Here is a 22366-nt window from a genome sequence, read left to right as displayed (position 1 = left end):
TGTTTACAGTTTTAATGGAAATCCAAGACTACGCAGGCAGAATATAACATTTGCACCCTCTGCTGGTTGCGGTGTGCTTGTTAAAAGTAATGCAACAAACCTCCAGCAGGAGGGCGCTATACAGCAGGCAGTGATTTGTGAGCGACTACAGCAATTCACCCAAAGTCAGCTTAATGCCAAATGAAATGGTTTGATCAGATACAATAGAGCTCATTGGATTTTATTTGAAATGTGGTTGAAATTCATTTCTAATACATGAACTGAGCAAAGCACAATATATGTCTCCATGAGCAACAAGGATGCAAATTGGAGGGAGGGGGGGGTTACAAAGCAGGATACAAGAATTTTCTCCTCTTCATCCACTATGGTCATTTCACAGATCCTGGATATGGACACGTGGGACAGGCGGTTCCTCTACTGCGAGATTCTTCATTTTAGTGTGATGAACTTGAGCTCAAGGTCCACCAAGGACAAGTATGAGATCTTCTCTACGGGAAAGCGGACTGGAAAGGAGAGTGGATTTCCTGTAGGCAAATTTATGATGATCTTGTCTTGCTCAAAGTGGAAGCAAACCTGTAAGAAAAGAGATGGCACAATGTCAGCTTGTGGACTATAAAAAGTCAATGAGTGATGGCCATAGAGAGAAAACCACCAAACCGTTCATTTCAACAAAAATCTTTCCATAAGATAGATACATGTAGCTTGTCTTACGTTTTGCAGAAAACAGTCAAAGTGATACTAAAGGTTTTTTTTTTTTAATCCTGTTCCTTTAAGGTAGTGTACTGTGTGTTCATTTACCTTTCCCTTCATTTTCATTTGGAAGTGCTTCTTTTTTTGGTGTGTGTTTTTTGCCACTTCCTGTCCTTGTCCTAGAAGTTTGCCCCAACATCAGAGCCGTTCTGAATGGGCTTTACCTTTGTGTGCGCCCCCCTCCACTGGGACTACATCCCCGCGGTGAGACGCTGTCTGCGTTCACAGGCACGGGAACCGTGGGCTTGTCTAAGATGCTGTAGCTCCGCCTCCTATGCCATTTTATTAAAATCAGGATCTCATCATCACAGCCCCGCCTTTACTCTGCCCCTTTTTTTAGAAATGAAAGGGTCTCTAGTCTGCAGTTCGTCGGCTGCAGACTTTCAGAGAATGCCAGCAGCAGCTGCAACAACCTAAAAAGGGAAATTTATAAAATAATGTAAAAAAAATGTTATCTTGCTTTATACAATTACTGTCATTCCTTGAATATACATTTTTAATACAATATTGTTAATGTATTTCTGTTAGTCTGTATTTTTTTACTTAATATGGGCGTTCTGGGGAGGCAGGAATGGGCGTGAATGCTGGAAGGTGTCTGCACTGAAGGCTGTTATACATTGTGAGAACAAGGCTCGTTCATACAGTCATCTGAAAAGAGGCACTGCGCATGCGCGATGCCGCTAAGCATAAAGAGAATTGTAGTTCCCATTAACTTATAATGTAGTGGCAGGGAGCGCGCTCCAACAACCGGAAGCTATGGCAATCGAACGAGACTGCAAAGGAGGAAGTGCCGAAAATAGACACAGAAAACAGGTTTAATATAAATTTTGGATGTAAAAATATGTAGATTAAAAAGGGGGGGAATGTGCTTCTGTGCTGCAATATTTTAGTGACAGGGTCTGGGTGTATGTGCGCCGTCAATAAATTTGTTTTGTTCCGTTTTGTATTAAAATTAATTTGTAATTCATGTCCGAAATTCAATTCGGATTCCTACGAAATACGAATTTGTTAGGTTTGTAAACTTTTCATAACAATAACGAAAGTTCGTTATGAGAAATTTATCTGAAGTTCGTAAACGAAATTTCGTACAAAATTGGTATGCATAAAAATTTGTATTTTGGATCCTTACGAATGTACGAATTTCTGATTCACACAAAACTAATCGCACATGTCTGGGGTGTATCTGTCACCTAGAACAATGACTGAAGCCCTCAAGAGATTAATAGTTGGCTAGTTGAGTCCCTCTACACCAGCCATAATCACCCAGAGTTCCTTCAGAGGCTTCAAGGGGTTCCTTGAGTGGGGGGTGGATAAACATCCCATTTGATTGTGTGCTTATTTCAGGGCCCACCACCTCTTGGCAGGGCCAGCTTCATGACACCAATGATCCTTCTCAGTGCCTGCAAGAGTGGCATTTGGGCCACCACTGTAAGTGGAGTATTCTTACCACCAGTCACCAATACGAGGGGCATTTTTTTCCACTGAAAAATGAATTGGTTTACCCAGGGCTTTTTTCTCAGAAAATAGGTGCTGGAACTCACCCTCCCCAGCCAATGCCACACCCACAACCCCAGCCGCACTTTCCTTTAGAGGTGAAAATTACGTGGTTGCCAAATAGTGGGTGTGTATCGCAGAAGGCGCAAGGTTCAGAAAAGTGAAACACACAGAGTACAGGACTCAAGAGTATGTATTGTGCAGTGCAGAGAAGTGCATATCATACAGAGTGCAGTAGCCATAAATATGTACAGTACACAACATGAAAAGGTACAGTATGTACCATACAGCACATCATAGAGACTATGATCAGGAGTATGTAATGGACACTGTACATACATAATCTGAGGCAAGTTATACACTCTCCTAACCACTACCCCTGTATACTGTGCTATACATTATATAATCATGACCCCTGTTCTCTTTATACTAGGCTGTTACATACTTCTGACCACTGCACTCTGTCAGTTGTGTTGTACCTTACATACTCCTGACTGCTGAACTCTATATTCAACATATAGCCCTGTGTACAGAGTGCAGTGGTCAGGAATATGTAATATAAAGTGTAATGTGCAGTCCAGCATACAGTGGTCAGGGGTCAGGAGTACGTAATGTAAAACCCATTGTACAGAATTCATTAGTATTGTCCAGGGGCCATTAATGTAACTTATGACTGTAAGAGGTATGTAATGTATAGCACAGCATACAGTTATGACTAGGTAATGTACAAGGTATTTTACTAAATCCTCACTGTTGCACCCTGCATACCCTGCCATACATGACATACTGAACTCTGTATACTTTTCTGCCCACCGCAAAGTTCCCTTGTCCTCTCCAAGTAAAAATCCTCCACCCCTCAAGGTATCCACCAATTACTCGCCTCTGCACACCTCTTTGCTTTCCTCTGTGCCCAACATCCACAGCCCACCTACACACCTCCCCATCCACAACACACCTCTTCTGCCCCCATCCACAGTTCAACTCGCCACTTTTTCCACAGTTTACCTTAGCACCCCATCCACAACTCACCTTTGTACCCCTCCCCCCACAGATTATACCCCCAGTCCACAACTCACCTCAGTACCCTCATCTACAGCTTATTCTCACAGCTTTCACCTCCACACAATCTGCAAACCCCAGGCCTGCACCGGGACAAAAAATAGGCCGGGGAATTTTAGACTGAGCATCCCAGGTGGGGGGGCAGCATTTGTGGGGGCGGTTGATGACGGATATGGAATAGATCTATCTATCTATCTATCTATCTAAGTAGTAAAAAGTCCAGCAATCAAACACTGGATCATACTAAAATACTAAATACTAAAAACAGCGCTAAAATAAAAGCCACAAAAATTGTCACAGTAAGTGGCCAGAACAAAAATAAGAGTCTCTATATAAAAGGTAATGATGAAGACAATTCAAGGTTTTTATAGGTGTAAAATCACTGATGTCCAAGCGTGCGCCTTTCACCAGAAAGAAAGCATGTTCCACCATGTGATGCACACTCCCCCAGGAGGTCAAACTCACCAGAAGTCGCTATTAGAAGAGCATTGAATGGGTATTCAGCATCCACTTCAATAGTCAGTCCTCATCATTAGCAGGATTCACTGGTAAAGGGGCTCCATATATATCATAAAACACAAGATCAACACCGACATAACGTAATCCTGTTTATTCATGTAAAAATCCCCTATACAGCAGTGTTCCCCTTAATCCTAACTACATACATTGTAACATATTGAAACAAGCAAATAAACAAGCCCAGAGGGCGCTGTCTCCATGTCTAGCCATCCAGGATGGGATGTGTGTTTCCCTGCAGACACCACACTATCTTCCTGGTGGATGGTAGCAGACAGTGGAGCGCAAGCGTCACTTCCGGATCGTCGTGTAGACCACGCCCTGACCGGTTTCATCATCAAGGACTTCTACAGAGGGTGTGGCTACACAACATTGCAATTGATATAAATACAAGTGCCCTAAAGATCTAGCCAATCAGGCTCGCCCAGTAACTGATGACAGCCGTCAGGATTTGCAACCTGACTGGCCATAAAATCAAGTGCCTCTAATCTCTCAGCCAATCAGGCGCTCCCAGCAACAAATGACAGTGATCAGCCACAGCGTCCTGATTGGACAAGAGCAGTGAAATATCACAAACGGCACAGGACAGATACAAACATAGCAATGTCACTTGTATTTAGATAGAAAATATACATAAAGCAGTGAAGAAGCAGTAAGGGCGGTAGTCATGGTGAAAGGTAGAGACCTAGAGCAGTACAGACACATTAGAGCATAAATATAACAATAAAGACCAGACAAAATGCAGGTGCCCTAAACATCTAGCCAATCAGGTTCGTCCGGCAACTGATGACGGCCGCCAGGCTTTGCAACCTAACTGGGCACAAAATCCAATGCCTAAAAACTCCCGGCCAATCAGGCGCTCCTGGCAACCAATGACAGCAAGCAGCCACAGCGTCCTGATTGGATAAGAGCAATGGAATGTCTCAAACGGCACAGGACAACTGCAGACATAACCGTGTTAATTGCATTTGTTAGTAAATGTCTACAGTGTAGTGGAGAGGCAATATAAGGCAGTAGTCATGATGGGAGATAGGAACCTCGAGCAGCACCAGCACATTAAAGCATAAATATATAGATAAAAAGCGGATCATAAGTATAAAATTCTAAGACGGATATGGAATAAGTAAAAAGCATTAAAATGGGCTCATATCAGTGCAGCTCATAATATCAATAATATATACGTCAAGATTAGGGATGAGCCGAACACCCCCCGGTTCGGTTCGCACCAGAACCTGCGAACGGACCGAAAGTTCGCACGAACGTTAGAACCCCATTGACGTCTATGGGACTCGAACGTTCGAAATCAAAAGTGCTCATTTTAAAGGCTAATTTGCATGGTATTGTCCTAAAAAGGGTTTGGGGACCCGGGTCCTACCCCAGGGGACATGTATCAATGCAAAAAAAACTTTTAAAAACGGCCGTTTTTTCGGGAGCAGTGATTTTAATGATGCTTAAAGTAAAAAAAAAAAAAAGTGAAATATTCCTTTAAATATCGTACCTGGGGGGTGTCTATAGTATGCCTGTAAAGTGACGCGTGTTTCCCGTGTTTAGAACAGTCCCTGCACCAAATGTCATTTTTAAAGGAAAAAATCTCATTTAAAACTGCTTGTGGGTTTAATGTAATGTCGGGTCCTGGCAATATGGATGAAAATCAGTGAGACAAACGGCATGGGTACCCCCCAGTCCATTACCAGGCCCTTTGGGTCTTGTATGGATATTAAGGGGAACCCCGCACCCAAATTAAAATAAGGAAAGGTGTGGGGCCACAAGGCCCTATATACTCTGAACAGCAGTATACAGGCGGTGCAAACAAGACAGGGACTGTAGGTTTGTTGTTAAGTAGAATCTCTTTGTAATATTGAACTGGTACATTTTTAACGTGTTTAGCTCCAGCCAAAAAAATCTTTTTTAAGCTTTTTGGAAAACATAGGGAAGGGTTATCACCCCTGTGACATTTGTTTTGCTGTCTTTCCTCCTCTTCAGAAGATTTCACCTCACTTTTTGTCCCAATGGATTGGAAAGCATCAGTGGAAAGGAGAAATGTTTTTCCCATATTAACTCTTACAGGAGAGAATTTCCCTTCCTAGGGGTAGATTTCATCTCACTTCCTGTTGTCTCCTTCCGTTTGCAAGTAGGAGTCGTTTGTAAGTTAGTTGTTTGAAAGTAGGGTCCTGCCCTATATACTCCGCAGAAATTTGGGCCTTAGGTGTTGCTGTGGCCACAACACTGTAAGCCCTCACAGGGCTCTGCTGTGAAATATTAGATCAAGAATTGTAATTACATGCCCCTGTTGAACAGGAGCTGAAAAATTAGGCCTTAGGCACTGGTGCTGGTGCCACAACACTGCAACCCCTCACAGACACTCTAGTTGGAATGCAGGAACGAGCCCTGCTGCAAAGTATTACATCAAAAATTGTAATTACACACCCCTGTTAAACAGGGGCTGAAAAATTGTGCCTTAGGCACTGGTGGTGGCGCCCAGAACCAAAAATGTTCTTACAAGCTATCAGCGTGATGATTGAGGAGGAAGAGGATAATTACTCAGGGATAGTCACTCAGCATCAGCATAGGCAGTCTTTGAAGGGATCTGAGATTTCAAAAAAAATTATTCGGTTACATCAGCATCAGGTGCTTGGTAGCTGGTGGTGATCCAAGACTGATTCATTTTTATGAAGGTCAGTCGATAAGACCGAGTCAGTGGACAGACGCACCCTGTGATCGGTTACCACGCCTCCAGCAGCACTGAATGTGCGTTCCGAAAGAACGCTGGATGCAGGACAGGCCAGTAGCTCAATTGCATACTGTGCAAGCTCTGGCCAGTGATCCATCCTCAAGACCCCGTAACCCAGAGGATTTTCAGTGGGAAAGGTGTCCAAGTCTGATCTTGCCCCTAGGTATTCCTGCACCATGTAAAACAGACGCTGGCGATGGTTGCTGGAACCGATCATACCTTGGGGCTGCGGACCAAAAAATTGTCTGAACGCATCGGTCAGACGGCCACCTTCTCCACCGCTCCTTCTTTGACTGACCGAAGCCTCAGCAACACGTTGTCCAGAAACAGGAGTTTGTAACCTCCCAGTCTCTGGGAACGCGTTGCACAGACCTTTCTGCAAGGCCTCCCGAAGATGTTTCATCCTCTGCTCCCTCTGCGATGGCAAGATAAGGTCCGCAACCTTACCCTTGTAACGTGGATCAAGGAGGGTTGCCAGCCAGTATTGGTCCTTCTCCTTGATACCACGAATACGAGGATCCTTACGCAGGCTTTGCAGGATCAGGGAGGCCATGCAGCGTAGGTTTGCTGAGGCATTCGGTCCGGAGTCCTCTGGGTCACTAAGAACGACATGGTCCGCAGCCACCTCCTCCCAGCCACGTACAAGTCCATGTGTTTCTTGGGACTGATCCCTTAAAGACTGCTGCTGATGCTGAGTGCCAGGCTCCACCTCCATACTGACACAATCTTCCTCCTCCTCCTCCTCGTCCTCTTCCTGTGTGATCGGCGGGCACGCAGGAACACTGTCTGGATAAAGGGGGCCTTGAGAGCTAAGGAAGTCCTCCTCTTCCTGCCTCTGTTCTGCCTCAAGTGCCCTGTCCATTATTCCACGCAGCGTGTGCTCCAACAGGTGGACAAGGGGGACAGTGTCACTGATGCATGCACTGTCACTGCTCACCATCCTCGTGGCCTCCTCAAATGGTGACAGGACAGTGCATGCATCCCTGATCATGGCCCACTGGCGTGGGGAAAAAAAACCAAGCTCCCCTGACCCTGTCCTGGTGCCATAGTCGCACAGGTACTCATTGATGGCCCTCTGCTGCGTGTGCAGCCGCTGCAGCATGGCCAACAGTGAGTTCCACCTGGTGGGCATGTCACAGATTAGGCGGTTCTTGGGCAGGTTAAACTCCTTTTGGAGGTCCGTCAGCCGAGCACTGGCATTATATGACCGGCGGTTTCCTGGCCTGCCTCAGGACATCCTGTAAGCCCGGGTACCTGCCCAAGAACCGCTGCACCACCAAGTTAAGGACGTGAGCCAAACAGGGCACATGGGTCATTTGTCCCTGTCGGAGGGCAGAGAGGAGGTTGGTGCCATTGTCGCAAACCACCATTCCTGCCTTAAGTTGGTGTGGCGTCAACCACCTCTGAACCTGCCCCTGCAGAGCTGACAGAACCTCTGCCCCAGTGTGGCTCCTGTCCCCCAAGCACACCAGCTCAAGCACCGCATGGCATCTTTTGGCCTGCATACTTGCGTAGCCCCTTGAACGACTACGGAGCACCGCTGGTTCCGAGGAAGAGGCCATGGAGGAAGAAGAGGAGGGGGTGGAGGAGAGAGGTGTGTCACAATCATTAGCATTTTGGAGGTGTGGTGGCGGAACAACCTCCAACACTACTGCACCTTGTCCTGCATCCTTCCCAGCTGCCAGCAGAGTCACCCAATGCGCCGTGAAACTTAGGTAACGTCCCTGTCCATGCCTGCTGGACCATGAGTCAGCGGTAATATGCACCTTACCGCTGACCGCCCTGTCCAGCGAGGCATGGACATTGCCTTCCACATGCTGGTAGAGAGCCGGAATCGCCTTCCGTGAGAAAAAGTGGCGTTTGGGTACCTGCCACTGAGGAACCGCACATTCCACAAACTCACGGAAGGGGGCAGAGTCTACCAACTGAAAAGGCAGCAGTTGAAGTGCTAGCAATTTTGCCAAGCTAGCATTCAACCGCTGGGCATGTGGATGGCTGGGAGCAAACTTCTTTTGGCGGTGCAGCAGCTGGGGCAGGGAAATTTGCCTGGTACAATCTGACGTCGGTGTACCAAAATCAGATTGCCCACAAGTACTTGGCTGTGACACACCTAATTCTACACCTTCATTCCTCTCAGTGCAGGTCTCAGAGAGGACTGAAGGTCTAGTGGGGTTGGAAATCTCAGCTGATGAGGAGCAAGGAGAGGTCCTCTTTGTTCTTTGGTGTGGGTCTTTTAGATACGCTTGCCAACGAACTGCATGGCAGGTCAACATATGTCTGGTCAAGCATGTGGTACCCAAGCGGGAGATGTTTTGGCCACGCGAGATACGCTTGAGACATATGTTGCAAATAGCAGCGGTGCGATCTGATGCACTCGTCTCAAAAAAGGCCCACACCAAAGAACTTTTTGAATAACGCGCAGAGACTGCAGCGCCCTGCACATGTGGAGCTTTGGGGTGTGATGCAGTCAATGTGCTGCCCTTAGGCTGGCCCCTGGAGGGCATCCTGCCTCGTTGGTGATGTGCCGCCTCCTCCTCCTCCTCCTCTCTCCTATCAGGCACCCACGTTGAGTCAGTGACCTCATCATCCCCTCCCTCCTCATCACTGGAGCAAACCTGGCAGTATGCTGCAGCAGGGGGAGCATGACTGCCAGATTGCTGTCATTCTTGGGCACCCCCTCTGTCCGTGCTCATGTTACTGCCTTCATCGAGCTCAGTATCATCATCAGAGCCTTCCAAACGCTGGGCATCCTCCTGGAGCATGTACCCAACACTGTGGTCAAACAGTTCAAGGGACTCCTCAGGAGGACATGGTGGGGCTAGGGAAGGAGTCACTGATGACATTGAGCCGAGGGAAGAGGCCGCTGCTTTGCCAGACAAAGTACCCTGGGCATGGGTGAGAGAGGATGAGGAGGATGAGGACGGCTTGGTCATCCACTCGACCAAGTCTTCCGCATGTTGCGGCTCAACACGGCCAGCTGCCGAAAAAAAAGGCCAAGCGTGTCCCATGGCCACGTGCTGATGAGGATGCACCGTCTCCACGACCAGCACTAGACACAGAGCCTGCTTGCCCTCTCTTATTGGCTTGTGACTGTCTGCCTCTCCTTCTTGGCCTTCCAGACATACTAATGGCCTGTAGCTGCACTAAGCTGGGATATATATATTATATATATATATATACTGATACTGCAGCTAGCAAAATCAATCACTAACTTGTAGGTTTAGCTGAACACTGAGCAGGACGCACCCCACTAACTTGTAGGTTTAGCAGAACACTGTGAGCAGGACGCACTGCACTAACTGTAAATAGTCTAGCTGCCTGACTGTGGTACTAATAGGATCAAAAGAACACCAGCAATTTTCTTCAGGTAGCTGTATTTACTGTAACAAGACAAGCCTGCCTGTCAGTAAGAAGATAACAGAAACGGATCTAGCTGAACACTGTGAGCAGGACGCACCCCACTAGCTTGTAGGTTTAGCTGAAACTGTGAGGTGGACGCACCCCACTAACTTGTAGGTTTAGCTGAACACTGTGAGCAGGACGCACCCCACTAACTTGTAGGTTTAGCAGAACACTGTGAGCAGGACGCACTGCACTAACTGTAAATAGTCTAGCTGCCTGACTGTGGTACTAATAGGATCAAAAGAACACCAGCAATTTTCTTCAGGTAGCTGTATTTACTGTAACAAGACAAGCCTGCCTGTCAGTAAGAAGATAACAGAAACGGATCTAGCTGAACACTGTGAGCAGGACGCACTGCACTAAATGTAAATAGTCTAGAAGATAACAGGAACGGATCTAGCTAAACTGAATACAGTGTATATATATATATATAACACCTGGGATGCATATATATATATATATATATATATATATATATAGACAATACACTTTAAGTGCAGCTAACTGACTGACTGTCCTGCCTAATCTAGCTAACTCAAATCAAATGTCACTGTCTGTCTCTCTCTCTCAAAGAACGCCGGAACACACACTACACAGGGCCGCCGTGCAGACGGCCTTATATAGTGTGGGGCGTGTACTAAATCCCCTGAGCCATAATTGGCCAAAGCCTCCTTGGCTTTGGCCAATTACGGCTCTCTGTTAACGCGGCGCTGTGATTGGCCAAGCATGCGGGTCATAGTGCATGCTTGGCCAATCATCAGCCAGCAATGCACTGCGATGCCGCAGTGAATTATGGGCCGTGACGCGCCACACGAATTTGGCGCGAACGGCCCATAAAGTTCGGAATTCGGCGAACGACCGAACAGCCAATGTTCGAGTCGAACATGGGTTCGACTCGAACACGAAGCTCATCCCTAGTCAAGATACATTAAATTGAAAATTAAGACTAAAATATCTGAACGGATAAAAAATTCTAAGTATGCTAAAGATTGAGAGAATAAACTCAGAATAAAGACACATAGTTGTAATTGGCAAATAACGGGGCTGTGGTTTTCCCCCTCAGAGAGGAAGACCCCCCACTTACCCCCAACCAATGCAGGAACACGGGGCACCTCTATGGAGAGAACCACCGTATTGGGAGAGAGAGCTAACTCAGTATCAGGGCCCAAGGAGAGAAGAATCAGGGGCTGTAGAGCTGGACGAAGGATCCAGAAAAAAGAAGGAGAGAACATGATTTGGAGGAATTTTCAATTTGACGGATGTGAACCTTACTCACAAAGAAACCAATATCCTTAATTTGGGTCTGAAATGTGGCTTAAAAAGATCAACAAATTTGATGTATTCTTAGATATACATAAGTACATGAGAAAAATCAATATGAATTTTTTTTTTTAAATAAGAACTCCCAACCAGTTACTAGCCTCACTTCAACTACTAAGTTTTTAAAGGGCTGGTTCTATGAGACCTTGAAGGCCTGATTCCAAAAAGAGATGTTAATCTGAGATACATACAAGAAGGCATGGAATCATTAGAAAAAAAAAAGAATTGGTTATTAGACCTGCCGATAAAGGTAGCGGTGTAGTCATATTGACTAAAGACTTCTATCATAACCAATTGAATGAGATGCTTATGGATGTTGACACATACAAGAAATTAAATAATGACCCAACCTCCCAGTATGTAAATGAATTACAGGCTCTGGTGGATTCAGGATTCACAACAGGAGTTTTTTCTACCAAAGAGAAAAAATACTTAGTCCCAAGTAGTAGTAGAATTCCAAGGATATATACTTTGCCAAAATTCCATAAGGATCTTCATAGATCCTTGTTATCGATCCAATTGTCAACGGGATTGGATCGATAACATCATGAATGGGTCAATATCTGGATCTCTTCCTTCAAAAGAGTGTTATACGAACCAGAGCCTACCTACATGACACAAAAAATCTACTACAGCTACTTCAAGAAATTGATTTGACTGAGAGAGAAGAAGTTTACTTAGTTACAGCAGATGTGGCTTCCCTATATACCATCATTCAACACGATGATGCCCTATTGGCCCTAAATTGGGCCTTAAGCCAGAGAGAAGATCTATCCCATAATCAGAAGGTGTTTTTACGGAATGCACTTGATTTCTACTTAGGCCACAACTATTTTTGGTACAATGGAGACTTCTACTCTCAAAAACGTGGTGTAGATATGGGTGCTAAGTTTGCCCCAAGTATAGCAAACCTATTCATGGGCGAATGGGAGAATAAAACAATATTCTCCATAAAAAAGGGACCAAATATTACTTTATAGAAGATATATTGATGACCTGTTCTTCATCTAGTCTGGAACAATTACATTGTTACAACAATTTCTTGAATAACTGAATCGCAATACCAATAATATACAATTAACAAGCGAATTCAGTGACAATGAAGTTCATTTCCTGGATATCAACATTTTTAGACAGGGAAATAAGTTATGTACCTCAGTATATTTTAAACCCACAGACTCCAATAGCTATTTACCAATACAAAGCGGACACCATCCGATGTGGCTAAGAAACATCCCAAAGGGAAAATTTACCAGAATAAGAAGAAATTGCATGAATATTGAAGACTTTAAAACACAAGCCCTAGTTATAAGAAAATACATTTGTGGAAAAGGGCTACCCTGAAGAGAATTTGGACCGTATAATTGGGAATGTGGCCTCCACCTCAAGAGAAGAACTTCTAAAGGATGTGACACACCCTCCAGTTAATAACAATCAAGAATGGAGCTTTATTTCAGGGTTCCATTTGCAATACAAAGAAGTGGAAAATATTTTCAACTCACACTGGCATATTCTCCAGATGGATAAAACCCTCAAACCTGTATTACCATCAAAACCTGGATTCATCTATAGAAGAGCTCCTAGCTATGCGGATAAAATTGTTAAGAAAGTAATTGATCCTCCATGTAGACCCCCATCTTTCTGGGATAAAGACGTTTTTTACGCATGCAGAAGATGTCTGGCATGCAAGGATGTGAATACACCGGTCAGAGCCATAGATAAGTTTGTGTCTACCTCCAATAACAAAGGATTTAAAATTAAGGAATTCATCACCTGCAATATGGCCTATGTGGTGTACGCATTCCAACGCCCCTGTGGGCTCATCTACATAGGTCGCACAAAAAGACAGTTAAAAGTACAGATTGCAGAACATATCGCCAATATTAAAATAGGTTTTAAAGACCATAACGTATCATTACATTTTAAAATACACCATAGGCAAGATCCGTCTGGATTGAAATTTTGGGGTATCGACCATCTTAAACCCTTTTGGAGAGGTGCTAACCTAGTAAGAGAACTCTCTAAACGTGAGACCCAATGGATATACCTGGTCGATACACTATCACCTAAAGGGTTAGACGTTGACCTAGACATCAACTGTTTTATTAGTGATTGTTAATTGACCCTCCTTTTTTACAATATCATTTTAGTATCCTGTGGTGCGATTTATTTTTTATTTTTCTCTCTCCCTATTTATTTGCCAATTACAACTATGTGTCTTTATTCTGAGTTTATTCTCTCCATCTTTAGCACACTTAGGATTTTTTATCCGTTCAGATATTTTAGTCTTACGTTTCAATTTAATGTATCTTGACGTATATATTATTGATATTATGAGTTGCACTGATATGAGCCCATTTTAATGCTTTTTACTTATTCCATATCCGTCTTTGAATTTTATACTTATGATCCGCTTTTTATCTATATATTTATGCTTTAATGTGCTGGTGCTGCTCGAGGTTCCTATCTCCCATCATGACTACTGCCTTACATTGCCTCTCCACTGCGCTGTAGACATTTACTAACAAATGCAATTAACACGGCTATGTCTGCAGTTGTCCTGTGCCGTTTGAGACATTCCATTGCTCTTATCCAATCAGGATGCTGTGGCTGCTTTCTGTCATTTGTTGCTAGGAGTGTCTGATTGGCCGGGAGTTTTCAGGCATTGGATTTTGTGGCCAGTTAGGTTGCAAAGCCTGGCGGCCGTTATCAGTTGCCGGGCGAACCTGATTGGCTAGATGCTTAGAGCACCTGCATTTTGTCTGGTCTTTATTGTTATATTGATGCTCTAATGTGTCTGTACTGCTCTAGGTCTCTACCTTTCACCATGACTACCGCCCTTACTGCTTCTTCACTGCTTTATGTATATTTTCTATCTAAATACAAGTGACATTGCTATGTTTGTATCTGTCCTGTGCCGCTTGTGATATTTCACTGCTCTTGTCCAATCAGGACGCTGTGGCTGATCACTGTCATTTGTTGCTGGGAGCGCCTGATTGGCTGAGAGATTAGAGGCACTTGATTTTATGGCCAGTGAGGTTGCAAAGCCTGACGGCTGTCATCAGTTACTGGGCGAGCCTGATTGGCTAGATCTTTAGGGCACTTGTATTTATATCAATTGTAATGTTGTGTAGCCACACCCTATGTACCCTATGTAGAAGTCCTTGATGATAAAACCGGTCAGGGCGTGGCCTACACGATGATCCGGAAGTGACGCTTGCGCTCCACTGTCTGCTACCATCTACCAGGAAGATAGTGTGGTGTCTGCAGGGAAACACACATCCCATCCTGGATGGCTAGACATGGAGACAGCGCCCTCTGGGCTTGCTTATTTGCTTGTTTCAATATATTACAATGTATGTAGTTAGGATTAAGGGGAACACTGCTGTATAGGGGATTTTTACATGAATAAACAGGATTACGTTATGTCGGTGTTGCTCTTGTGTTTTATGATATATATGGAGCCCCTTTACCAGTGAATCCTGCTGATGATGAGGACTGACTATTGAAGTGGATGCTGAATACCCATTCAATGCTCTTCTAATAGCGGCTTCTGGTGAGTTTGACCCCCTGGGGGAGTGTGCATCACATGGTGGAACATGCTTTCTTTCTGGTGAAAGGCGCACGCTTGGACATCAGTGATTTTACACCTATAAAAACCTTGAACTGTCTTCATCATTATCTTTTATATAGAGACTCTTATTTTTGTTCTGGCCACTTACTGTGATATTTTTGTGGCTTTTATTTTAGCGCTGTTTTTAGTATTTTATGATCCAGTGTTTGATTGCTGGACCTTTTTACTACTTATTTATGCCATTTCTTCCTTTTTAAACAGCTGCTTGATACTTTTGAATATTTATTTATTTATTGCTGCACATATAATTGTGGGATTTAATATTCCTAAATGTTTATTTTATACTGCATATAGAACCGTAGGATTGATCTGGCGCTGAGTGAGTGTGTTATAGGCCTCATTGTACACACCTTCTCATCTATCTATCTATCTATCTATCTATCTATCTATCTATCTATCTATCTATCTATCTATCTATCTATCTATCTATCTATCTATCTTTATCTTTATGGTTTTTAATGCACAAAGGCACAATATAATACCCAATTGCTTGGTACATTATAAAATATAACGTTATGCTGAGTAAATAGATACCAAACATGTTACACTTTCAAATTGCGCCCGCCCATGGAACAGGGTCAAAATTACAGTACCTAAAAATCTCCATAGGCGATGCTTTTAAAGTCTTTACAAGTTACTAGTTTAGAGTTACACAGGAGGTCTGGTGCTGGAATTATTTCTCTCACTATGTTTGCGGCGATACCTCACATGTGTGGTGCGATCGGCATTTAAACGTGAGCATGGGGGAACTTAACATTTTTTTTCCCCATTTTGCAATTTTTTCTATTTTTTTTTTTTTCAACGCTGCACCTTTTTTACATTTTTTTTTTTATCAACTTTATTGCTATTACAAGGCATGAACAACCTCCCTTGTAATAGCATGGGCAGTTGACCGTTCCTCTTATGGAGAGATCAGGGGTCTATTAGACACCAAATATGTCCTCTGACCTTCAATGGAGCGATTTGACAGACATCTGTGGGGGTTCCTGCACAGATTTCTATTCAAATTGCCACCGAAGTTGGCAAAAGTAGTACAGGAACTACTTTTGAGAACTGGTGCGGGGTCGCACTGATGCGGATGATACTATTGCCGGCAATAGCCGCTGATTGGGCATGCAATTTGACATGTCAAATCGCATGCCAATTCAGCCCAGTGTGAAAGTGGGCTCAATGCAGGACACCTTTTTGGGCACAAGAACTGTCCCTCTCTCACACAATGCCTGATGGCATCACTTTGACCCCTTTTACACTGAGGCGCTTTTCAGGCATTTTAGCGCTAAAAATAGTGGATGAAAAGCACCTCTCAAGCCTCCCCAGTGTAAAAGTCCGAGTGCTTCCACACTGGAGAGGTGTGCTTGTGGGACGGAAAAAAAGTCCTGCTGGCAGCATTTTTGGGGTGGCGCTTTACTTGGGGGTGGTGCTTTATGTTTTGGGAGGGGTGTCTGCCCTGCCTATTGAAATTAATGGGCAGCGCTGCCAAAGCGCTTGCAAAGCGATTCGGCAGCGTCGCTTTTAGGGTGCTTTTAACCCCTTCTTTGAGATTAAAAGCACCCCGCTACCGCCCGCAAAGTAGCGCTGCAGCACCGGTAAAGTGTCACTAAATTGAGAGCCGCTTTACTGCTACCGCGGGGTGGTCTAGGTTTGAAGAGGATCCTTCTACCTTTGTTTAGCATCACTCACATTGTGTAAGACCCCCTTTTACACTGAGGCGCTTTACAGACTTTTTTTGCGGTAAAAATAGCGCCTGTAAACTGCCTCTTCTGTGCTTTCACATTGGGGCGGTGCGCTTGCAGGACAGGAAAAAAAGTCCTGCAAGCAGCATCTTTGGGGCGGTGCGGGAGCGGTGTATACAGCGCTCCTCCACCAACCCTGCCCAAGAAATTGAATGGGTACTGCTTTCAAAGCGCTTTGAAAGCAGCGCTAAGCGGGTGCTTTTAACCCCTTCTGGTAACAGCAGTAAAGTGTCGCTAAAACTAGCGGCGCTTTACCACTAAGGCCCAAACCGCTCCAGTGTGAAAGGGGTCTCTAAGAGAGACTGACCAAAGCATGCTTTCATCATGATAAGTTTAAAACATTGTCAGGCAGGCATAGTGTCACTTACCTTTCTAGCAGTCCAGGCTCTTTTACGACACCAGGCAGTGGGTGTCTCCTCCAGCTCCTCCCCCTTCAGTCACGTGACCGGACCTTCATTTCCTCTGTCTAGAACTGATTAGAAGGCAGGCCGGACGGCCGGGGAGCCGGCTGTGATGACCGGTGCCGGTGTTCTGGACTGGAACACTGGCACAACGAGCAGCCCAGCTGCCTTGAGAGTGGGGACCCGGGACTCTGGCAGAAAGACATGCGGCCGCCTCCGCGGAGCTGGCTGCAGATAGGCCGGTGGCGGATGAGCACAGCCGGCCCTAGCAGCCAAGATGTGACATGCAGCCCCCGGCCCACCGGGCACATGCCCGGTGTGCCCTATGGCCAGTCCGGGCCTGGCAAACCCCCTTCCCTGCTATAACCTCTGCACAGGGCCCCCCTTTTCCAGCTCTCCCCTTTGCACAAATCTCTCACCTTTTTACAGATCCCCCCTCCCCCAGCTCTCTTATCCTTTACAAACACCCACCCTCCCCCCAGGCCTCTCATTTTTTCACAGATCCCTCCTTCCAGCTTAATCACAAATCCTCCAACCCCCACACAAAAAGCTCTCTCACCTGTTCACAGATTGCCCTCCTCCCCCACAGCTCTGTCACCTCTTGCAGATTGCAGCCATCATGGCTCTGATAGTTGTGCCCAGGCTTTTGTCCCAACACAGTGATGTTCCTGCAGCTCTGCCTATTAGCAATGTAGCGCGGAGCAGAGGAGGAGTTTCCCAGCACTTCTCTCTGCTCTGTGCTACACACAGTTGTAACAGGCGGCAGGTGGAGAAAGAAGCCGCCTCCCCAAGCACCATATTTACAAATAATGTGGGCGATTGCAGCGTCCAGACCCGGGACATCTGTAAACATCCAGCATCATGTGCCCTGGATGCAGTGCCAACATTACTACACAGAAGCTGGTGGAGGAAGTGATTCCTTTACTTTTCTGTGTTACTGACAAGAGGGAGAGGACAGGGCTGCCAGAGGTGGTGGAACTCCATTCCGGCAAGTTTCGGCAGAAAAAAAGCCCTGGGTTTACCTGAAGATTAAGGGTTTTTCTGTGGCAAAAATGTTGAGAAAGGCTCCTGTATGCCATACCAGCTACACTACATGCTGAAGGAAAAAAAAAAAAGTGCCGGAGTGCCATGACACAGCTGAGCACTGAGCTCTAGCATTTGACAGTGTATCCTAGGGGGCGGGGCTTAATGTCAAAAGGGGCTGAGCTTACCATTTGATGTGTGCATAACAATGGGAATGTTCTGCCTCTCAGTTGGTATTTTCAGTAATACTGTGTCTGTCATCTGCAGATCACCATGAACAAACCATGTCTGCAAAGTATCTTCTGCCTTTTTCTATATAAATAAACCATTTCCCCCTTCCAGGGGCTCCAATACATATCTGTCCTGATAAGGGCCCCATCTGCCACTGTCCAAGCCATGGCTCCAATACATATGCATCTTTGACCAAGGGTCCCATCTACTATGACTGACTTAGTGTAAAATGAGAATACATTTGTGGGTCAGTTATTTCATATTCTACCCCATATAGAATTAAGCCTGATCACTTCTGAAGAATTCTGCCCCAGAGATGTATTTAGAGGAACAGGGTTATCAGTGGTAATATCCATTCCCTGAACCCCCCCCCCCCAAAATCACACACACATTGTTATTCACCCATATTTCTCCCAGTCACACCCTTCCATGTATCTTACCCCCAGGACACACATTGGTCACTGCCTTGTATCCTCCCACCCCGCCACACAAATTAGACCTTACCCGGTCTGTCTTTCTCTGGTGAATCACATTGCTCCCTTCCCTGCATTCCTCCCCCATTGGTCTCTCCATAACAGTTCTAACATGATGCTAATGGAGCCTTAGTTCCTGGCCAACCCCCCCACACTACTCCCCAGATTGAGCCTTTACAGGGGACATTCCATGTCAGGGATTTCCTGATCTGTGTTCCATCCTCTTGCTATAACAAACATCTTAAACACACGCAACACATTTCACAAGCCAATAATTCTGACAATCGGTGATCTGAAAAATTGCAACGATTTGCTAGGCGGTATATCATAGCACACAATGGCAGCATGATGGAATCCATTGGATCTTCCTATGTGGGAGGTTCTCATCCTTCATGGAATGAGCTGAAGTTGTGATCATAGAAAAGCCTATATACCCTTCACCTAAACCCATCACTGGCTGCCTACTGCACCTTTTGGCGCTATACAGTATATTATGTGTCCAAAATTAACCATAATGCTACATTGCCCCATCCAACATTTGTCCTGCCCCTCCCAGTGTAGACATACCGTGGTATCAGATGCCTCCTGGAAGGGGAAGAAGCTGTCCTTCAGCTCCGCTCCAAAGACATCGTTCACCATCGAGTTCAAGATTATCTGTTTCTTATCGTCAAATAAGTCAAATCGAGGGTTAAAGTGTAGCACAAAATTCTTCTCATCTGTTCCCAAGTTTATGGCAAACCTAGAAAAGACAAACACATTGTTCTGCTCAGCTGACCTTGTTGGATATCATACTGGAGTCATTCACCAGTGGTGCTCCCATGGGTATCAGAGGTACTTCTGCCACTTTTAATTCATAAATCTCAGACTTTTTTAGCTAATTTTTGGAGACTTACATAAAAGAGTTTGTTTGAAAAACACAAACAAATGGGGTCCTGGAAATACAAATCCCCACATAATATACCTAAAGTGAACCTGCAGTCTGGATATGGACATACGTTATGTATATATTGTAAACAAGTCATAAGTAAGCTTTAAGGCAATCCCTTACTGACATTTGTAGTTGCAGCCACTGTGAAACAATTCATCCTGAAAGTTCACAAGAGAAACAGTGAAGTCATTCAAGTCTGGTCTCTGCTCTCCCATCCTACTAGTGAGAGAAGAGTGATCTGAGGTGCCGAGTCACTGCTGGGAGAGGGAGTGGAGCAGTGATGGTGAACCTTGGCATGCCAGATGTTTTACTACACTGCAGAGAAGAACTGGGGTAAAGAGTCACTACTAGGAGGGGAGCTGAACAAGTTATAGCTGAGAAGGTGAGCTGAGCTGGTCAGTCACTGCTGGGAGATGGAGGAGCTGAGAAATCACTACTACTTTGTGCCCTTTCACTCCCTGCTGCCATTCCGACCTCTAACTAGGTATGAGATAGTGACAAAGTACTTTACACTGTAAGTTTGAAGATTCATTTCTCCACAGAGAATGCAGCTACACAGGTTAGTGGGGTCCAAGAGGAGAGAAAGACAACAATGTATGTCAGTTGTCAGATTTCAGATGATGGCTGTTAAGGCAAAACCATTATATCCAGGATGACATTTTGTCACAATGTAGAAGCACAAATGTTGGAGCTAAATTTGATCTGAGCAAAACAATCTGATGTCAGGTATTATTTGAGGGACCACACACCCCAAATTCCCAGAAGGAGGGGTCAGTAGGATGTATTGTACACAGAGCACACTTTTCTACTTTTGGAAAAATTGTATTATACAGAGATCAGACGTATATTATGTAATAAGTAGCCAAGGCTAGAACCGGGACTTACCGTTTACAGCCCTCCGGAATAAACCCCTTCACCTCTATGCAGTGACCGGGTTTGAGGCTGAAGTTATACAAAACAGTCTGTATAGGAGAAAAGGAGAGAACTATTACACCCTGTATAATAGACATCTCATGGTTGCAGTTACTGTACTCAGGATAAATTTGGGATTTTTGTGGGTCGCAGCACTTTGTCAGATCCTTTGGGGGAGGGGAGGGAGCTCAGACATCCCACATGTCTAATTAATGACAGATCAAATCATAAATATATTTTCTCTTATAATGTCCATGTCATGTATGTCGGCTGCCCAGACCTTTATATAAGTTATAGTCCTATCTACAGACAGCCAGACGGTGCCAATTACTGACCGGCATAAGGCCTGACCAGCATTCATGTTTAGTAATATGTACTTGGTGTGTACAGTATGGATTGAATTCTGGTCAGCATGTTAGTCTGGGGTATGCCCCCTTCCCCGCCCCCACCTTCCATCCTGCATGGAGAGAGGTAATGATCTGCTACAATAGAGTAACCCAGAGGGACTGGACATGTCACATCTCAGAATAGGACCATTAGATTTATAAAACTGCACAGCAAATGGTTAATATAATCACATATAAATTAAAAAATAAAAAAGGATGGGGAGATATGGAAACAATGAGATACTAAGAACAAGCATGGAGGAGGGGGGAGGGTCTGAGCCATCCCAGTATATACCATATACTAAGAGAATACCCAGGAAGGCAGACCCAGCTCTGTGCCAGGATATCAAAATGTATTCATCACACCCTAAATAATCTGAATAAGTGGAAAGGCAAAAAAAAAAAAAATTCTGACCTACACCCAGCAACCCCCCACCAACCTATGTCCTGACCACCATCCACAACCAACAGCATTATATGCACCACTGCCCTAACTCAGCTCTACTGTACTAACCACTACCACAGCCAGCAACCTACACCAACCTATATCAACACCCAGCAATATTATTCCCACCACTTCCCACACCCTCCACACACACTGCACCAACCACTTTCACACAACCCATTTTCCCAGCTTTTGAAACTTCCATCGGTGCTCATACTCACAGTATTTGCCATTCTGCTTCCTTATCAGACAAACTTGTGATCAGCTGCACTTCTACCTCTTCATATATAGGAGGTCTTCTGAGGGCGGAGCCAGTCAGGAGGGAGGAGTCACCCAGCCCAGAAGGATCACCCCGCCCAGAAGGATCACCCCGCCCAGTGCTCCCTGGACTGAGAATTGTTCCAGAAGCGCTCATTACAGAGAATGAATGAAATGTGGATCCGGTGTGACTGAGCATGGGGCGTCCATCGTCACTCTGCTGGGATGTCACCACTCACCACAAACAGCAAGGGGGCAAAAGATGACTATCCTCAAAGTCATTTCTACAACACAAAGGGGGAGATTTACTAAAACTGGAGAGTGCAAAATCTGGTGCAGCTGTGCATGGGAGCCAATCAGCTTCTATCTTCAGCTTCTTCAGTTAAGCTTTGCCAAAAAAAATCCTGGAAGCTGATTGGATTCTCTACTCTCCAGTTTTAGTCAGGCTGCTTTCACACTGATTTGTTTTTCTTGAACGGGAAAAAGCAGAAGAAAAACAAATGACTATGAAATCTTTTGGAACTCTTCAAACTGATTAATTTTGTAAAATTCTGCTTACTGCATTTCTGGTGCAGCAAAAAAAAAACACACTAAAAACACACTTCCTCTTTGAAATGAATGCAAACCACATCAAAAACGTGGCAAAAACTCATAAAAAATGCACGTGCGG

The 22366-nt window shown here is 44.9% G+C and overlaps 1 protein-coding gene across 1 annotated transcript; it reads right to left on the bottom strand.

The window, feature by feature from the left end:
- Positions 1–204: 204 nt before the first annotated feature.
- Positions 205–21696, bottom strand: LOC141102364 (galectin-1-like). The gene is made up of 4 exons (XM_073591318.1): positions 21660–21696; positions 20581–20657; positions 19335–19506; positions 205–573 (listed from the first exon to the last, which is right to left on the bottom strand). The coding sequence occupies exons 1-4, from the start codon at positions 21669–21671 to the stop codon at positions 430–432; spliced, it is 405 nt and encodes a 134-aa protein (XP_073447419.1). The 5' UTR covers positions 21672–21696; the 3' UTR covers positions 205–429.
- Positions 21697–22366: the final 670 nt, after the last annotated feature.

Source organism: Aquarana catesbeiana, linkage group LG07 (genome assembly GCF_042186555.1).
Source record: "Aquarana catesbeiana isolate 2022-GZ linkage group LG07, ASM4218655v1, whole genome shotgun sequence".
Lineage (NCBI taxonomy): Eukaryota > Metazoa > Chordata > Amphibia > Anura > Ranidae > Aquarana > Aquarana catesbeiana.
Note: the sequence above shows the minus strand (reverse complement) of the source record. Positions and strands in the feature narration are given on the sequence as shown.

Excerpts from the sequence above, each read along its gene's own strand:
- LOC141102364 (XM_073591318.1), bottom strand. Across the intron at positions 19,507-20,580 it reads ATTCCGGAGGGCTGTAAACG|GTTTGCCATAAACTTGGGAA; the intron begins GTAAGTCCCGGT and ends TGTCTTTTCTAG. Across the intron at positions 574-19,334 it reads AGGAGGCATCTGATACCACG|GTTTGCTTCCACTTTGAGCA; the intron begins GTATGTCTACAC and ends CTTTTCTTACAG.